This window comes from Cynocephalus volans, chromosome 9 (genome assembly GCF_027409185.1).
Source record: "Cynocephalus volans isolate mCynVol1 chromosome 9, mCynVol1.pri, whole genome shotgun sequence".
NCBI classification, from domain to species: Eukaryota; Metazoa; Chordata; class Mammalia; order Dermoptera; family Cynocephalidae; genus Cynocephalus; species Cynocephalus volans.
In genome coordinates this window covers 106245117-106263841 of record NC_084468.1, presented here as the reverse complement: position 1 = coordinate 106263841, position 18725 = coordinate 106245117, and the positions used below count along the sequence as shown (strand labels likewise).

The following is an 18725-nucleotide window of genomic DNA, read 5'->3' as shown; positions in this document are numbered from 1 at the left end:
AAAGCTCCTAAAATTAAGTGACTTCATCAACATTGTAGGATTCAAGATCAACCTATAAAACAAATTCATTTCTGTATACTAGTAATGAACACATGGAACCAAAAATTAGAAATACAGTACCATGTACAAGTGCTCCCAAAAATGTAATACTTAGGTGCAAAGCTAACAAAATATGTAAGGACTTATATTCTGAAAACTGCAAAATGCCTTTAAAAGTAATCAAAGAATATCTAAACATATGGAGAGACATATTCTGCTCATGGATTGGAAAAGTCAACATCATTAAGAAGTCAGTTCCTGTCAAATTTCAACCAAGGTTTTTTGTAGATGTAGACAACCTAATTGTAAAATTTATATGAATAGGCACAGGCTCTAAAATAGGTAAAATAATTTTGAAAAATAAGATACAGTAGGAGAAATCACTCTACTTGATTTCAAGACTTATTGTATAGCTATAGTAATCAAGACGGTGAAGGACGGACAGACACAGATCAGTAGAACAGAACAGAGAGCTCAAAATGTAAAACGTAAAACAGTGCTTTGAGAAGAAACATAACAGAAAATTTTGAGATGTAGGGTTTGATGAAGAGTTGTTAGACTGAACACCAAAAGCATAATCAGTTAAAGAAAAAAAAGAGAGAGATAAATATGACTTTTTCAAAAAATAAAAACTTTGTTCTGTGAAAGAGCCTAAGATGATAATAAATAACAAGCTATAGGCTGGAAAAAAATATTTGCAAACCACTTACTTCCTATAATAGGTGAGTGGTTAAATAAACTGCGCTACATCCTCGGCAATAAAAAAGAAACAGCTGCTAATACAGGGAACAACATGGATAAAGGACATTATGCTGGTGAAAAAGAAATCAGTATCAAAAGGTTACATATGATATGATTCTGTTTATATAACTTTCTGACAAAAGTACAGGGAAGGATTAGCGACCAGGGGTTAGAGATGATGGAGGGAAAGGCTGGGTGTGACTATAAAGGGAAATCTTTATAGTGTTAGAAGAGTTTTGTGTCTTGACTTTGGTGGTGGGTACAGGAAACTACTCTTGTGATAAAATGCACAGACACATTGTAAAATGACACGCACACACAGTACCTATATCACATTCCTGATTTTGTGTTGTATAATAGTTAAGTAACGTAATCAACGGGAGAGTGCGGGCGCTGGTAGCGCCGAGGCCACGGGTTCGGATCCTATATAGGGATGGCTGGTGCGCTCACTGGCTGAGCGCGGTGTGGGCGACACCAAGCCAAGGGTTAAGATCCCCTTACCAGTTATCTTTATAAAAAACAAACAAACAAACAAACAAACAACAACAACAACAAAAGTACACGGGACGTCTCTGCTCTATCTTTGCAACTTCCTATGTGCTATAATCATTTTTTAAAAGTACAGACGATAATTTAAAATAAATCCTATTTTGCCTTGTGCAGCTGTGGCCCACGTTACTTCGCAAGAGGAGAAACCGTGAGACTGGTCAACCCTCATACCCCAATTTTAAAAGAAGGGCGCTGGGCGGCAGGAGGACGGGGAGCTGGGAGAGGCCCCCGCTCGCGCTCTGAGAGTGCGGGGAGGCGGTGTCCGCGCCGCCGACGCGGGGAGGTGAGTGGCGCGTCGCCGAGCTCAGCCCCACCCCCGCCGCTCCCGAAGCGGGCGCGGCGCCTGCAACGCCTGGCCGGAGGGCCGGGGAGCGAGAGGCGCGGGGACCCTCGCGTGGCGCTCGGGCATTCCGGACGGTCGCCTTAGAGAAGAGCCTGCGAAGAACTTTCTCTGAACCGCGAACATTTTTGGTCAGGGACGTGGAGTTTCCAGTGCTTTGGCTTCCCGCCTCTTTTTCGTGGGTCGTCCCGGCGCCGCTTTTCTTCCTTCTGACGAGCCTCCCGGGGGCACCCGGAGGCCCTCCCGCGCCCCTGAGCCTGAGCGGAGGAAGGGGGCGGCCGCCGGCGCTCCGGGGGCGCACGGCATGCAGGCGCTCAACGTCACCCCGGAGCGGCTCTCCCGGCTGCTGCGGGCCCACAACCTGACGCGGGAGCAGTTCATCGCGCTGTACGGGCTGCGGCCGCTCGTCTACACCCCGGAGCTGCCTGGGCGCGCCAAGCTGGCCTTCGTGCTCACCTGCGTGCTCATCTTCGCCCTGGCGCTCTTTGGCAACGCGGTAGTGGTCTACGTGGTGACCCGCAGCAAGGCCATGCGCACCGTCACCAACATCTTCATCTGCTCGTTGGCGCTCAGTGACCTGCTCATCACCTTCTTCTGCATCCCGGTCACGACGCTCCAGAACATCTCCGACAAGTGGCTGGGGGGTAAGAGAGTCCGCGTCCCGCTCCTTTTGTTCCTTTTCTCGCAATCCCCCAGCCTTCCAGGGGATTCTCCCCCCGCGCCCCGGCCACCCCCCGCCCCGACTTTCCTGTATTTCTCTCTCTCTGTCAAATGAAGCCGGGTCCTTTCTTAGAACTTCCTCACATGCGCTCACTTGGAGATAAGTTTTCTGCAGCTCTGATTTGGTCCGGAGTTTCCTCTTTGTCACTAGGAGACGTAGGTTGGGGGAAGGTTTAGGAAAGGTCCAGGACGGTGAGGGCTGGGGAATTGCACCTCTCTCCACTTATTTCAGCCCTCTTTTCTGTAATTGCCAGTTTTTTCTTTTTCTTTTTCTTTTCTTTTCTTTCTTTCTTTTTCTTTCTTTTTTTTTTTGTAAAAGTAAGATAAAACTTATTTAAAATAAAAAAAAAACCCCAAAGTTAAAAAAATCTCATCTCCTCATTGCCCCAACCTCTAGGCTGGCTTCCCAGTCGCTTGTGTGGCTTCCAGACAGATTCTTGTATGTATAAACATACGTATGAGTATGGACTTGAAAACTTGTAAAAACATATACAATACATGTGCAAAAAATCATCTTGGACTAGTCCTACTTTTTTAAAAATTAAAAAAAGAGTTAACAGAGTCTCACAGGAAGAAGGAACACAGAAAACGTATTCCCTCCTGACACAGAAGGAGAGGTGAAATTCTCCTTCCTTAGAATGGGAGCAGAAGTGGCAGAGAAGCCATCTGTAGTCACTGAGCTAGGAGCAGTGTGTGGAGGACAGAAAAAAAAATAGACACTGTACTTCCTCAAATAATCCAGTCTTCCCAGAGAGACACAACGAGAGAGTGTTCTGTTGTAATCCCAGAAGCAGCAGTGCACTGCCTGTGGTGCACCTTGGGGAGGAGGTACTGTTTGCACCCTCATTTTTATGGTGGGTGTTTGTCTTAAGGCCACATCAAAATTCTAGGAAAATGGTTGGAAATGTGAGAGAAATGGGTCATTATGCCTTCAGGTTCTGCCATTTCCACCCTTTTGCCAATTCGTTTTAAACTCATGGAAGGTGTTTCTTTTATCCCATCATCACCAATTTGAGATATTCAGTTTATTTCCCTAACATTGCTTTTCTCCATTAACTTTCACAGAGTTTGTTAGTTGTTCAGGATCTAAAATCTTTGATTCTCATCTCTTCCAAAATGTAAATATTTCCAAAAAAGCATTAAACATTGAGTACATAGCATTGACTTGAAAGTGACAAACCATGTGGAAAGTTGTAAGTTGATTTATAGATTAGATGAAGTAATTGTATTTGGGCATGTTAAAGTTGCCCAGTGCACTAACTTCATAAAATTAATGGGAAAACTTTAGATCATCATACAGAACATGTTTTTTTGAAAGAAAGGCACAAGAGTTTTCATTTCTAAATGTCTGTGAAGGCACACCTGTGAAACATATTTTTACTGCTGGATAATATAGCTCCATTTGTAAAGCGGAACATAATAAAGCAATGTGGGATCTTATACCAGAAATCAAAAGACCTGGATTACTCTGGTACATGTTAATTCAACATGTCTGGGCCTATTTTTTCAACAAAATATTAAGGATTAGATAAGTTTGAAAGTGGAACGGGGCAGATCTCTAGCCCCCAGCCATATTGGAGAATAATGCCCAGAGAAGGCCACACAGTGGATCTGCCCTGCTGAGGGCTTAGTTGGGCACTGCCATGGTTTTTGTCAAGCTTTCTGTTTTCCTAGATTCCTACTTCATGGGGGACATTTCACTTTAGCTTCTAAACACTAAGAAAGGTAATACATTGCTCATGTATTTTATAGGGTTAATGTGAAAATAAAGTGTGTTAGTAAAAGTGCTTTGAAAAAAATTGATCATGTTGTGGAAGTATAAGATATTAATTCTATTAAAAGGTGTTTAATTGCAGGTTGCCTATGTTTATTTGGGACCAGATCTATAGAATAAATAACATTCTTAATAAATCAAGTAAACAACACCAAAATTGAAGTTTGGAGGGAAAAGAGAACTTGTAAAGGGGCTGGAGATAGATATGGAAAGAGAATTAAACTGTACATCATAGGATAGGATCATAATTGCAAAATTCTCTTGATAAATTAACAAAAGAGGGTTCAAGAGAATGTATTCTAAGAGCAGAAAATTAATTCATAATTTATTATTTTACATAACTGTTGAAGATCTACTTTATGGCAAAGAATTCTACCTTGGGAATACAAAAGTGAAGAAAGCTCATCTACGCCCTTGTGGGCCTCAGAGAACAGTAGATGCCCTCAAATGAGCAAAAATAGGACTTGACAGAAGAGGATCCACTCTGCTGTAGGAGCATGGAAGAGTCAGGAAGGCCTTCTCAAGGAGGTGATGTTTAAGTTTTGAAGAATAAGTTTGGCTGTTTCCAACAGGGAAGGATGTATTCTAGGAACAGGGGTCAATCCAGAGTTTGGAGGAAAGAAAGGTGATGGTGTGTTCCAAGGATATTGTGTAAGGCATTTCAAGATATACAGTTTATATGTGGGGAGTGGTGGGAAATGAGACAGAAAGGTGAGTTAGTGTAACTGAGGAGGAAAATACATTAAAAGTTATGTGAAAACCTAAAATATGAGTACCCCTCAACTTCCTTCAAGGGTGAGGTAGGAGACACAGACAAAGCAATGAAGATCAGCAGGAGGCAACAGTGACAACAGGAGGGCTCACCTCCTCCAACGCGGGCAGGATGGCAGCACGCAGGGGTATGTGCCCAGTGTGGTCAATCTTCTTCTGTCGTTGTTGTTTTTGCTTTTTTGTTTTCCCCCCCAGAGAAGCTGGGAATACGGATTTTTATGATGTTGGCATCTAACTCAAATTTAAAAAGTAAATACAATTGGGTAAAAGAAAACATCTCCCTGGGCTTGGTCACAAATAATTCGTGGACTTTCAGTGTGTGACTCTCTAGAAATCCTCTCTCTGAAACATTGCTGACAGTGGTAGCGTTGGGAATCACTGTTTTTTCTTCTCTTAGTACACTCATCTCCCGTGCTAGTGACCAGCATTACCTACTGAATCAGAACTTGCCTTTTAACAAGATGATTCATATGCACATTAAAATTTGATAAGAACTACTTTAAGTGATGGTCTTAGACTACTTAGAGAATTTCCTGAAGGGCTTTTAAAAATTGTCTGTGCCAGCCCAGTTCAGACTAGTTATACTTGGTGGTCAAGATGGCGGTGGCTTCGGCGGTTGGCGCAGAGTAGCTGAGGTAGAAAAGGCGGCCACTGGGCCTTAGGCAGCCGGGAAACTTGTGGACCTTCCTCTTGCTGTCTCTTAAGGGAGAACCGCTGCTGGTGGCCGGTTGTGGGGGCTGACCGCCACTTTGCCCTTGGCAGGAGAGGCTGCCTCATTTACAGGCAACAGCTGTGAAGTGTGGAGCAGGAAAAGAACTGTTTCTTAGATGCAAAAGCGAGTCTCTAAACAGGGAACACGGCGCCAGGGCTGCCGTGGATGCAGACAGGATCCCGGAGGCCGGGGCCGCGCTGAAGGCGGCCAGCTGCCCTATTCATGATTCGAGGTTTCAGGCCAGCATAAAAGAAGGTTCCTGGGAGTGCCCGAGCCACACCGCGGGACTGAGCGAGCAGCACAAGGCGGCAGGAGCTGAGAACAGGGAAGGCGACAAACCAGACGCAGAGAGGGAGCGCCTGACCTGGCACAGCCCTGTGAGTGACCCCCGACCCGGCCCTGCTCAGGGGGCTGATGCCGGCCCGGCTCAGCCAAGCCTGTCCTCCTCGCCCGGCTGGGCTCCTCACTGGGCCTTCCCACTTGCTAGCCCCGGCGCAGGGCTTCCCGGGGCCTGCAGGCTGGCCTCCCCTCCCACTCCCTCCGAGGTTCTCTGGCGGGGCTGGTGGCGTGGGGTGTCCCCAGCCAGTCGGGAGGGCAAGGAAGTATGGGCGGGGCCGACTGTCACTCCACCGCACCCTGGGCTCCAGCCCGTGGTAAACTTCCTGTTACTGGGAGGCAGATACCATCTCTGCGACCACCAGTTCGGAAAAACGCCTAATCAATTTCTGGTTAGGAATAGTGTGGTTGGAGAGTTCCCAAGTCCGCTTGAACCTGCTGGAGAGCTGACTGCAGGCGGGCACCAGACTTGGTCCACGCTGGGGGGGTGGGGGGGGGGATACAAAGGTGAACCGTGTGCTGCGGGCTCCTCCCCCAAGGAGCTCACACTCTGGTGTGGGAGATAAGACAAGTACACAAATAACTGCGATACCAGGAGGAAGGTGATAAGTCCCAAGAAAGAGCTACACAGTGCTACAAAGGCACCAAGAGCGACTGGTCGTCTGTGCCTAGCAGAAACCTGGTAGACTTCCTGGGCGAGGCGGTGCCGAGCAGAGTCTTGAAGGCCCGGCTGATAGACGAGGGTTGCAGAAGACACGTCCCAGCCCAGCCCAGTGTGCACAGAGTGGGGAGATGTCTGGCTAGGGAGGCGGAGACTCGACAGAAACCACACACCCTGTGGGGTCGCCACGGCACGATCCAACAGCCCGGGCCAGAGTGCACAGAACAGGGAGAAGTCCTGCACGGGAAGCAGAAGCTCAGCAGAGATCGCACACCCTGTGGTACGTGATCCAGCAGCCCAGCAGAGTCCAAGATGACCAGAGAGGTGGCTCCCCAGAGAGGCCCAAGACCCGAGGCAACCATACACACAAGACACTAGAGGCCAACTGAGCAGTCACGGAGGTAGCCATACCAAATTGGCAACCACAGCAACATCTTAGTTAGTCAAAAGTCTCAAACCGGTGGACTGTGAAACCCCCTGCCACAATGAATAAACATAAAAAAAAAGATACCAAAAATACAAAAAATCAAGAAAGTACACCACCAAAAGTTAATAAATCTCAAACTCTAGATCCGATAGAACAAGAAGCCCTTGAAATGACTGACAAGGAATTTCGAGTGATAATTCTAAGGAAACTGAATGAGATACAACAAAACTCAGCTAGACATCATGATGAAATGAGGAAAAGTATACAGGACCTGAAAGAGGAAATGTACAAGGAAATCAATGTCCTGAAAAAAAACGTAGCAGAACTTGCTGAACTGAAGAAATTATTCAGCGAAATAAAAAACACAACGGAGAGTTTAACCAGCAGGCTTGTCGAAGTTGAAGAGAGAACCTCTGAACTTGAAGATGGTCTGTTTGAAATAACACAAGCAGACAAAAAGAAAGAAAAAAGAATCAAGGACATTGAAGAAAATCTAAGCGAGATATCAGACAACCTTAAGCACTCAAATATCCGAGTCATGGGTATTCCAGAAAGGGAGGAAAATGGAGATTCCATTGAAAACATATTCAACAAAATAGTGGCAGAAAACTTCCCAGGTATAGGAAAAATCACAGATCTTCAGATCCAGGAAGCTCAATGATCTCCAAACGTATTCAACCCAAAAAGGCCTTCTCCAAGACATGTCATAGTCAAATTGGCAAAACTCAGAGACAAAGAGAGAATCTTAAAAGCTGCAAGAGAGAAGCGTCAAATCACCTATAAGGGAGCCCCAATCAGGCTAACATCAGACTTTTCATCACAAACCCTAAAAGCTAGAAAGGAATGGGATGATATATTCAAAATACTAAAAGACAACGATTGCCACCCAAGAATACTCTACCCTGCAAGGCTATCCTTCCGAAATGAAGGGCAAATAGTATATTTCTCAGACAAACCAAAACTGTGGGAGTTCACTACCACAGGACTACCCTTACAAGAAATCCTCAAGGGAGTACTGGGTTTGGTTCCTGAAAAATAACTACCACTGCCATAAAAACGCAAGAAAAATCAAAACCCACTAGTATAATAAAAATGGCATTCATGAAGAGAAAACAATCAATCAAAAATGCTATCTACAACCTAAGGAACCAACAAACACAGAAAATAAACAGTAAATCAGAAAGCAAGGAACAAAAGACACCTAAGACAACCAAAGAATAATCAATAAAACGCTAGGAATAAATCAACACCTTTCAATAACAACTCTTAATGTAAAAGGTTTAAATTCCCCAATCAAAAGACACAGACTGGCTGACTGGATCAAAAAGGAGGACCCAACTATATGCTGCCTACAAGAGACCCACCTCACCCATAAAGATTCACATAGACTAAAAGTAAAAGGATGGAAAAAGATTTACCATTCAAACAGAAAAGAAAAACGAGCTGGAGTAGCTATTCTTATATCTGATAAAATAGACTTTAAACTAAAAACCATAAAAAGAGACAATGAGGGACACTACTTAATGATAAAAGGACTGATGCATCAAGAAGACCTAACAATCATAAATATGTATGCACCCAATGTTGGAGCAGCCAGATTTATAAAACAAACTCTATTAGACCTAAAGAAGGAAACAGACACTAATACCATAATAGCAGGGGACCTGAACACCCCACTGTCAATACTGGACAGATCATCTAGGCAAAGAATCAGTAGAGAAACACAAGATCTAAACAAGACTCTAGACCAATTGGAATTGGCAGATATCTACAGAACATTCCATCCAACAACCTCAGAATATTCATTCTTCTCATCAGCACATGGATCATTCTCCAGGATAGATCACATATTAGGTCACAAATCAAGTCTCAATAAATTCAAAAAAAATGGAATTATCCCATGTATCTTCTCAGACCACAATGGATTAAGACTAGAAATTAATAACAAACGAAACTCTGGAAACTATACAAACACATGGAAATTAAACAGCATTCTACTTAATGACATATGGGTCCAAGAAGAAATCAAGCAGGAAATCAAAAAATTTATTGAAACTAATGAAAATAATGATACATCATACCAAAACCTGTGGGATACTGCAAAAGCAGTAATAAGGGTGAAATTTATTGCATTAAATGCTCACCTCAGAAGAATGGAAAGATGGCAAGTGAACAACCTAACACTTCACGTTAAAGAACTAGAAAAACAAGAACAATCGAAACCTAAAGTTAGCAGACGGAAAGAAATCATTAAGATCAGAGCAGAACTGAATGAATTTGAAACCAAAAAAAAATACAAAAGATCAATGAAACAAAAAGTTAGTTTTTTGAAAAGATAAGTAAAATTGACAAACCATTAGCATGGCTAACAAAAAAAAGAAGAGAGAAGATTCAAATAACAAAAATTAGAAATGAAAAAGGCAATATTACAACTGATTCATCTGAAATACAAGGAATCATTCGAGACTACTATAAACAACTATATGCCAAAAAGTTTGAAAATCTGGAGGAAATGGATAAATTTCTGGACACACACAACCTCCCAAAACTGAGCCATGAAGACGTAGAATATTTGAACAGACCAATAACAATAAAGGAGATTGAAGCTGTTATCAGAAAGCTCCCAACAAAGAAAAGCCCAGGACCAGATGGATTCACAGCAGAATTTTACCAAACATTCAAAGAGGAATTGTCACCGATTCTTTACAAACTATTCCAAAAGATTGAAACAGATGCAAATCTCCCGAACTCTTTCTATGAAGCAAACATCACCCTGATACCAAAACCAGGTAAAGATATAACCAAAAAAGAAAACTACAGGCCGATATCCTTGATGAATATAGATGCAAAAATCCTCACTAAAATACTAGCAAACAGAATACAGCAACACATACATAAAATTATTCACCACGATAAAGTGGGATTCATCCCAGGGATGCAAGGTTGGGTCAACATACGCAAATCAATAAATGTGATATACCATATTAATAAAGTCAAACACAAGGACCATATGATCATCTCTATAGGTGCTGAAAAAACATTTGATAAAGTTCAGCACTCATTCATGACAAAGACCCTCTATAAGTTAGGTATAGAGGGAAAGTATCTCAACATAATTAAAGCCATATATGACAGACCCACTGCCTATATCATCCTGAATGGGGAAAAGCTGAAAGCTTTTCCTTTAAGAACAGGAACTAGACAAGGATGCCCACTCTCACCACTCCTATTCAACATAGTGTTCGAAGTACTAGCCAGAGCAATCAGAGAAGAGAAGGAAATAAAGGGCATCCAGATTGGAAAAGATGAAGTCAAACTGTCCCTGTTTGCAGATGACATGATCCTATATATCGAACAGCCTAAAACCTCTACAAAAAAAACTCTTGGAATTGATAAATGATTTCAGCACAGTAGCAGGATACAAAATCAACACACAAAAATCAGTAGCATTTCTTTTCTCCAATAGTGAACATGCAGAAGGAGAAATCAAGAAAGCCTGCCCATTTACAATAGCCACCAAAAAAATAAAATACTTAGGAATTGAGTTAACCAAGGATGTGAAAAATCTCTATAATGAGAACTACAAACCACTGCTGAGAGAAATTAGAGAGGATACAAGAAGATGGAAAGATATCCCATGCTCTTGGATTGGAAGAATCAACATAGTGAAAATGTCCATACTACCCAAAGTGATATACAAATTCAATGCAATCCCCATCAAAATTCCAAAGACATTTTTCTCAGAAATGGAATGAACTATCCAGACATTTATATGGAATAATAAAAGACCATGGATTTCCAAAGCAATGCTGAGCAAAAAAAATAAAGCTGGAGGCATAACACTACCTGACTTTAAGCTATGCTACAAAGCTATAATAACCCAAACAGTATGGTACTGGCATAAAAACAGACACACTGATCAATGGAATAGAATAGAGAATCCAGAAATCAACCCACACACTTACTGCCATCTGATCTTTGACAAAGGCACCAAACCTATTCACTGGGGAAGGGACTGCCTCTTCAGCAAGTGGTGCTGGGATAACTGGATATCGATATGCAGGAGAATGAAACTAGATCCATACCTCTCACCGTATACTAAAATCAACTCAAAATGGATTAAGGATTTAAATATACACCCTGAGACAATAAAACTTCTTAAAGAAAACATAGGGGAAACACTTCAGGAAATAGGACTGGGCACAGACTTCATGAATACGACCCCAAAAGCACGGGCAACCAAAGGAAAAATAAACAAATGGGATTATATCAAACTAAAAAGCTTCTGCACAGCAAAAGAAACAATTAAAAGAGTTAAAAGACAACCAACAGAGTGGGAGAAAATATTTGCAAAATATACATCTGACAAAGGATTAATATCCAGAATATATAAGGAACTCAAACAACTTTACAAGAAGAAAACAAGCAACCCAATTAAAAAATGGGCAAAAGAGCTAAGTAGGCATTTCTCTAAGGAAGATATACAAATGGCCAACAGACATATGAAAAAATGCTCAACATCACTCAGCATCCGGGAAATGCAAATCAAAACCACATTGAGATACCATCTAACCCCAGTTAGGATGGCTAAAATCCAAAAGACTATGAACGATAAATGCTGGCGAGGCTGCGGAGAAAAAGGAACTCTCATACATTGTTGGTGGGACTGCAAAATGGTGCAGCCTCTATGGAAAATGGTATGGAGGTTCCTTAAACAATTGCAAATAGATCTACCATACGACCCAGCCATCCCACTGTTGGCAATATACCCAGAGGAATGGAAATCATCAAGTCGAAGGTATACCTGTTCCCCAATGTTCATCGCAGCACTCTTTACTATAGCCAAGAGTTGGAACCAGCCCAAATGCCCATCATCAGATGAGTGGATACGGAAAATGTGGTACATCTACACAATGGAATACTACTCAGCTATAAAAACGAATGAAATACTGCCATTTGCAACAACATGGATGGACCTTGAGAGAATTATATTAAGTGAAACAAGTCAGGCACAGAAAGAGAAATACCACATGTTCTCACTTATTGGAGGGAGCTAAAAATTAATATATAAATTCACACACACACATACACACATACACACACAAACCGGGGGGCGGGGAGGAAGAAGATATAACAACCACAATTATTTGAAGTTGATACAACAAACAAACAGAAAGGACATTGTTGGGGGGAGGGGGGGGGAGGGAGAAGGGAGGGAGGTTTTGGTGATGGGGAGCATTAATCAGTTACAATGTATATCGACAAAATAAAATTTAAAAAAAAAATAAAAAAAAAAAATAAAAAAATAAAAAAATAAAAAAAAAAAAAAAAAAAAAAACGAATAAAATACTGCCATTTGCAACAACATGGATGGACCTTGAGAGAATTATATTAAGTGAAACAGGTCAGGCACAGAAAGAGAAATACCACATGTTCTCACTTATTGGTGGGAGCTAAAAATTAATATATAAATTCACACACACACACACACACACACACAGACACACACACACACAAAATCCGGGGGTGGGGTGTGGGGAAGAAGATATAACAACCATAATTACTTGAAGTTGACACGACAAGCAAACAGAGGGGACATCGGTGGGGAGAGGGGGGAGGGAGGAGGGAGGGAGGTTTTGGTGAAGGGCAACAATATATATCGACAAAAAAAAAAAAAAAAATTAGAACTCACAAAAAAATAAAATAAAATAAACCGACTAGTTATACTTGATCCTTAGGAGCGAGCCTACAGCTGTGTCCATTGCACAACTCTACCCAGGCCCTTGTTCAGGAACTTCATGTTGTTGGCTTGAAATTGGTCTTGGTGGGAGTATTTACTATGAAATTGGCGGTTACCTGTAAAACAAACAAAAATCAAACAGTTGTTTTCCAGCACACCACTGAGAAAAGAAATTGAATTTCCTTTTGTACACTGATGATCAATGACAGGAGAGACAAAGTATATCCATAAACATCTAGTTAATTTAAACAAATTACACTGAAGTCAGAAGAGATACAACTGCTCTGCAGCATCCGAGTGTTGCCTAGCATGGAGGCACACAAATGTACAATCCCTTTTATAGACCTTACATTGCCACCCCCTTAGCAGCTGTCTTTGATCCACCAGCTGACTCACTGTCACACCACTTCCCAGGACTTCTTCCCACGTGGAGTGCAGGAGTGGGGATTCTCCGCCCCTGAGTACTATAGACAGCCTAGGCTTGAGACTTTTCCTTTGTCACTAATCTGACGATGAGGTGGTGTTGCCACAGCAGTTAGGAGTCAGGCCTGGGAAGTGTCTCTGTTCTCCCCTCTAATCTGTTTGGTCAGACTCCAGCAATGAATTTGTCCACTGCCCTTTTGGGGCCACCAAATTTACCTATCCTTTTCTGCAGCCTGGTCTTCCTCATTTTGACTCTTTCTTCCTCCTCTTTTTATCTCTTTCTTCACAATCTCTGAATGCTCCTCCCAATTCAGTCAATGTATTCTGTTTCTTCCAGGTAAACTCGGAACAATTGATTTTGTTTCAACCGATGCTCCAGAGCACTGCTGTCTTCTCTAGGTTTCCAAAAACTTTTCTTTTCCTTCTTTCTTTGTTTCCTTTATGCTTCTTTATGTATGTACTTTCTTTATGTATATACCTCTTTCTTTATGCTCTGCCTTTTGGTGGTTCTCACACTTCCTCTTATTTTGCAAGTGAGTGTCCACTGAAGCCTAGTATGCAAAGTCTTTTCTTTCATCGTTTCTGCATAGAGGCTGTAGTCAGGACTCTTATTTCTTTGCTGATGATTCTGAAATCAGCATCTAATCATTATCTTAAGCTATGGTCTCTCACCTGACTGAAAAACTAGACATCTACACATGGATATCTTATCAGCATCCAACTTTCTCTTACCGTATCTTGTCCCTCTGCCCAGGGTCTCAGCTAGTATTAATGGTACTATCAATCATTTGTATATTCAGAAATTCCCTGGTTTGTGCTGGAATAGTGGAGGTGTTGAGAAAGCTGTATCTTTGTGGAATAGACAGTTTTCAGTTAGAGGAAGAAGGGGAAGGAGCTATTAAAAGAGAGATGGAGAATGCCTGGGATTTTGCAGATGTCAGGGTTCCAGAGTACACAATGCAAGTGTTGTGGAAATGGGGGGCTTGAATCAGGTTGGGGGATGTTCAGAGCCTGACAAATTTGAGTCTAGGGTAAGGGGTGGTCTAGGAGAGAATGAGACTCATGTTGACAGGGGTAAATGAAAACTTATGGCATAGGGGGATTGATACTGACAACTTCTCAGAAGGAGGTAGGAGATCAGTTCTCATTCTAGCCTCTTTTATGACTCTAAGCATTAATAAGATGAGATGGGGAGTGTGTGGGAGGGTGTGAAGTAGTGGCCTTGTGGGGAGTGTGTGGGAAGGTGTGAAATAGTTGCACAGAGCCCTTTTTCATCCTGCTATGGGAGCAGGAACAGCTGGGGCGGCAGGGTGGAGATATGGTCTCCCCAGGTGCACACAGAGCTCTGTGGCTCTCCCTGAAATCCTGCCTTGGGCAGTGAGAATAATTTTCTAGTGGTAGCTGGAAAATTGACTACAAGCAATTCCAAAAAGGAGTTCCAAAAATATCCTAAGTAATGGTGCATCGTCGGGAGGAGTACACGTTTGTGAACATTTACTACATTTGCAGAGTACTCTCTTGGATATGAAAATGTAGAAAATTAATTTCCTCAGCAGCTGTTAGGATCATTTCCCTTAGAACAGTGGTTCTCAATCTTGACAACACACAGGAATCTCCTGTTTTTAAACACACAGATTCCTGGTTTCCACCCCTAGAGAGTATGATTTAATTGGTCTGAATGTGATAACTGTTATGGAGCTTTCAAAAGTTCGCCAAATTAGAAAAGATTGTAATTTGCAGCTGAGGTTGAGAACCACTGATGTAGCATAAATGTTGACAGCACCAAGACTTGGGCTATTATGAAGGCTAAAAAAAATAATGGATATAAAGTTTTTAAATAGCATAGTGCCTACTGAGTGTGCCAGCTCAATATAGCTACTATATTTAAAAAATAACAACAGAGTCAGAATGCTTGGAAAATGAAGAAGTAGATTGTATAAAATGAAATCCAACAAGGAACTCTGCAGCTGTTCTTCCATTGTATGCAACCTATTCCATCTTTGCTAAAGCCCTTAACCTTATAAGAGTCTTTTAAGGTGAATTTGTAAAGGAGTCAAAAATGGTAAAGAGGTTGTGATATAAGACATTGTATTAGTCCGTTTCTGTTGCTTATAACAAAATACCTGGAACTGGGTATTTTATAAAGAAAACAAAATTTATTGTTTACAGTCAAAGGCTGGGAAGTCCAAAGTGCAGGGAACACATCTGCTGAGGGTCATCTTTGGTGCTGATGCAGGTTATCACATTGTGAGAAAGGCAGGAGCAGAGACAGAGAGATGGCTTCTCATGGGCTCTCCTTTTATCACCCTCAGAACCACACCCCTGACTGCCATTATTAATCCATTCACTATGACATGCTCCTACAATCTAGGACCCCTTCAAGGTCCCACCTTTCAATCACCGTAATAGGATTTCCCACCCTCAACAGAGGGCGATATGACCCTCAAGAGAGGGTGATAGCAACAGCAATGGGATTTATATAAAATATTCTCTTTACTTAGGACAACAGCAGTTGACAGTTAAGATTATGACAGGAAAGGATTTAACAATGAGAAAGTTTGGAAAATTTCATTGTGCACTTAGGAGGCATTAAAAGAATACCCTTTTTAATTTGCTTTTCTAGAACGTAGCTCAGGATGTTCTTTGACCAGTGATTGGTTCATTAGGATTCTTGTTTGCAAGTAGAGAAACCCAACTTAAACTTCCTTAACAAAAAGAGGAATATTCTGCCTCATGGAACTGAAAAGTCCAGGGTTAGGGCTGGCTTCAGGCACAGCTGGATTTATGTCCTCCAACAATGACTCATACTCCCTCTCTGTGCCAGCTTTGTTTCCCTGTATATTGTGGTTTCATACTTTTGCCAGGTGGTGTGAAAGATGACTCCAAGAGGTATAGGCTTACATTTTCTTTCATACTACCTGTCAAACCCAAGTGTCAATCGATGGATAAATGCATAAACAAAATGTGGTATAGACACACAGTGGAATATTACTGAGCCATAATGAAGGAATAAAGTTCTGATACTTATTACAACATGAATGAAACTTGAAAACACTATGCTAAGTGAAATAAGCCAAATACAAAGAAACAAATATTGTATGAATCCTCTTATATGAACTATCGAGAATAGGCAAATTCATAGAGAAAGAGAAGATTAGAGGTTAACAGGGGCTAGGGTGAGGGGGAGATGGGGAGTCATTGCTTAATGCTTTAGTTTCTGTTTGGGGTTATAAAAAAGTTTTGCAAACAGGTAGTGGCAATGGTTGCATGACATTGTGAATATAATTAATGCCACTGAGTTGTACACCTAAAAATGGCTAAAATCGCAAATTTTCTGTTATATTTTACCACAGTAAAAAAATTAAAAAACGAGAACTAAAACCTCTCAGAAGGTGAGAGAGTATACTTCCTGGTAGCTGCAGAAAATTCTGGGAGGATTCCAGACAGTTTGACCTCGCTCTCTTACCCATAGAACCAATCATATGCCCCAAGCTATGGAATACTCTGCCCAGGCCTTATAGTCATGTGCCCCATGATGGTGGGTGTGCCCCATGATGGGGGTAGGGAGGGCTGGGTGACTCCTACCCAAATGCCTGGAGATAGCTCCAAGAGAAAGGGGCAAAACACCTGTGGAGTCGTTGCAAGGCAGTTTCTTATTCCTGTCTCATGGGAGACTGATCATGTCTAATCCGTCTTCCCGGTCTGGCTTCAGTTGAGTGCAGGACTTCCCACCTTGCTCCCACTTAAGGTACAGCTACAGGCATTTGTGTAAGTCTGTAAAATTGCTTGGCTGTAGTCTAAAGGTGGTTCCTCCCCAGCAAAGTTACCTGTTGCCCATGCTATTGGTCATCTTGCCCTTCGGGTTTAGTGTCCTTCTAGAGGACCACGTGCACAGGGAGCTGACATTGTGTTGATCTTGATTTTGTTTGTGTGAGCAATAAACTTTTTTAATCCATTGGTACTCACTGTCTCCTTACTGACTCAATCTTTGGAGGTGTGACAAGCCAAGCTAACAACTGCAGTAGTGACACTTGTGGTCCTTTGAGCCACCAAGCTCCTTGGGAATGCTTGACTGCTTGACAGGAAGTGCTTCCAGTTGAAGGCATGCAGGACAGACAGACACGTTTAATAGAGGTGGCCACAAATGTCTACTAGACTGAGATCACCTAATGGGGACTGTAAGCTCCCTGTCCTGTATTATTTCTTTGACATCCTCTCACAGAGCCTAAGCCCTGCATAAGGTTTCTGGGGATCAATCTACACTAGAGTTTTGAAAACTCTTCCTGTCTACCTCTCCTGGTGTGGGATGGGATGGGGTGCTGGCATCTCCCTCTGCTGTTCCCATCACTTTTATATACTCCATGGTGGACCAACTTCCATCCTGCCAGTTTCCTCTAGAGCTGGAGATATGCTTTCTCCTCTGCTAAGGAATTATTGAAAGGTCAATGAATGGAATTGGGAAACTCCATCTTGGCAGTTCTCTCTTAGTCCGTGCCTCCAAGAAAGATTCATCAGAAGCTGTATTTCTTGTTTCCTTTCCTGTATTAAAACTAAGGATTCCCAACGATTAATTCTGAAGTACTCACGTAAGTGCTTACTGTTTTTATCAGACTTTGAAAAGCTAAATTTGTTTTTCCTGTGGCTGGGCTTCTGAGAAATACATTTCCTGTCATACCAGAGATATTGTAGACAATTAACGCTAATAGAAATTTTAAAAGACAGTGTGTTCTCACATCCTGGGAGAAATAGAAGGGATAGACAGTTCAGTTCAGTGAAAATGAACATGTACTTGTGGAGTCAAATAGTCTTGGGTTCTAATCCTGTTCTACCATTTATTAGTTACTGTATTAACTGGGTTCTAAATTACATTGCCTGGCATTAAATTTGCTGCCATTAGGAGACCAAGCAGATAAGTTATAAAGTAATATTTGATGCTGCCCCATAGTGGTTGATGCAACAGCAGAAAATATGACAAAGATGTAAGTTCTACATCATGCCGTATTTTAACAAAAATATTAATGTATATCCAGTTCTTATTGTCGGGTCCGCCGCCGGCCGACCCGAACAGCCCTTAGCCTCGTTCCTTTCAGTGGGCAAGCAAACGGCCCGGGATTCCTCTTTCCCTCCTGTCCCCTTTGGAAGGAGACGGGGGAAGAGAGCCATGAAGAGAGGTGAGCACACCGCCGGCCCCCCAAAAACAGTCTGGTTAAAGGACACTCAGATGCGGTGGGGGTTCTGTCGAGCAGTTCCATTTATTATCACACAAGTACTTGCTTTTATAGGCAGATGGGGAGGGGAGGTTTTAACATAATCCTATCAGCTTAAAGGTCAAGGGCATGCATCCTGTCTCAATGCCTAGCTATTGCAACCACACAGTGTTCACAAGCGCAGAAGCACGTATTTGGCCAATAAGGGCTAAGGCAAGGTTCCCGCAGACACCCCCACCCTACTTCCTCCCGGTGCCGTCTTAGGCTGCCACATTAATACGCCCT

At 42.3% G+C, this 18725-nt stretch overlaps 1 protein-coding gene across 1 annotated transcript in view; it reads left to right on the top strand.

The window, feature by feature from the left end:
- The first annotated feature begins 1973 nt into the window (after positions 1-1973).
- QRFPR (pyroglutamylated RFamide peptide receptor) overlaps positions 1974-18725 on the top strand; it is a 61086-nt gene continuing 44334 nt past the window's right edge. The window contains exon 1 of the mRNA XM_063108860.1: positions 1974-2313. Within this exon, the coding sequence (XP_062964930.1) occupies positions 1974-2313 (340 nt within the window). The remainder of the gene's footprint in view (positions 2314-18725) is intronic.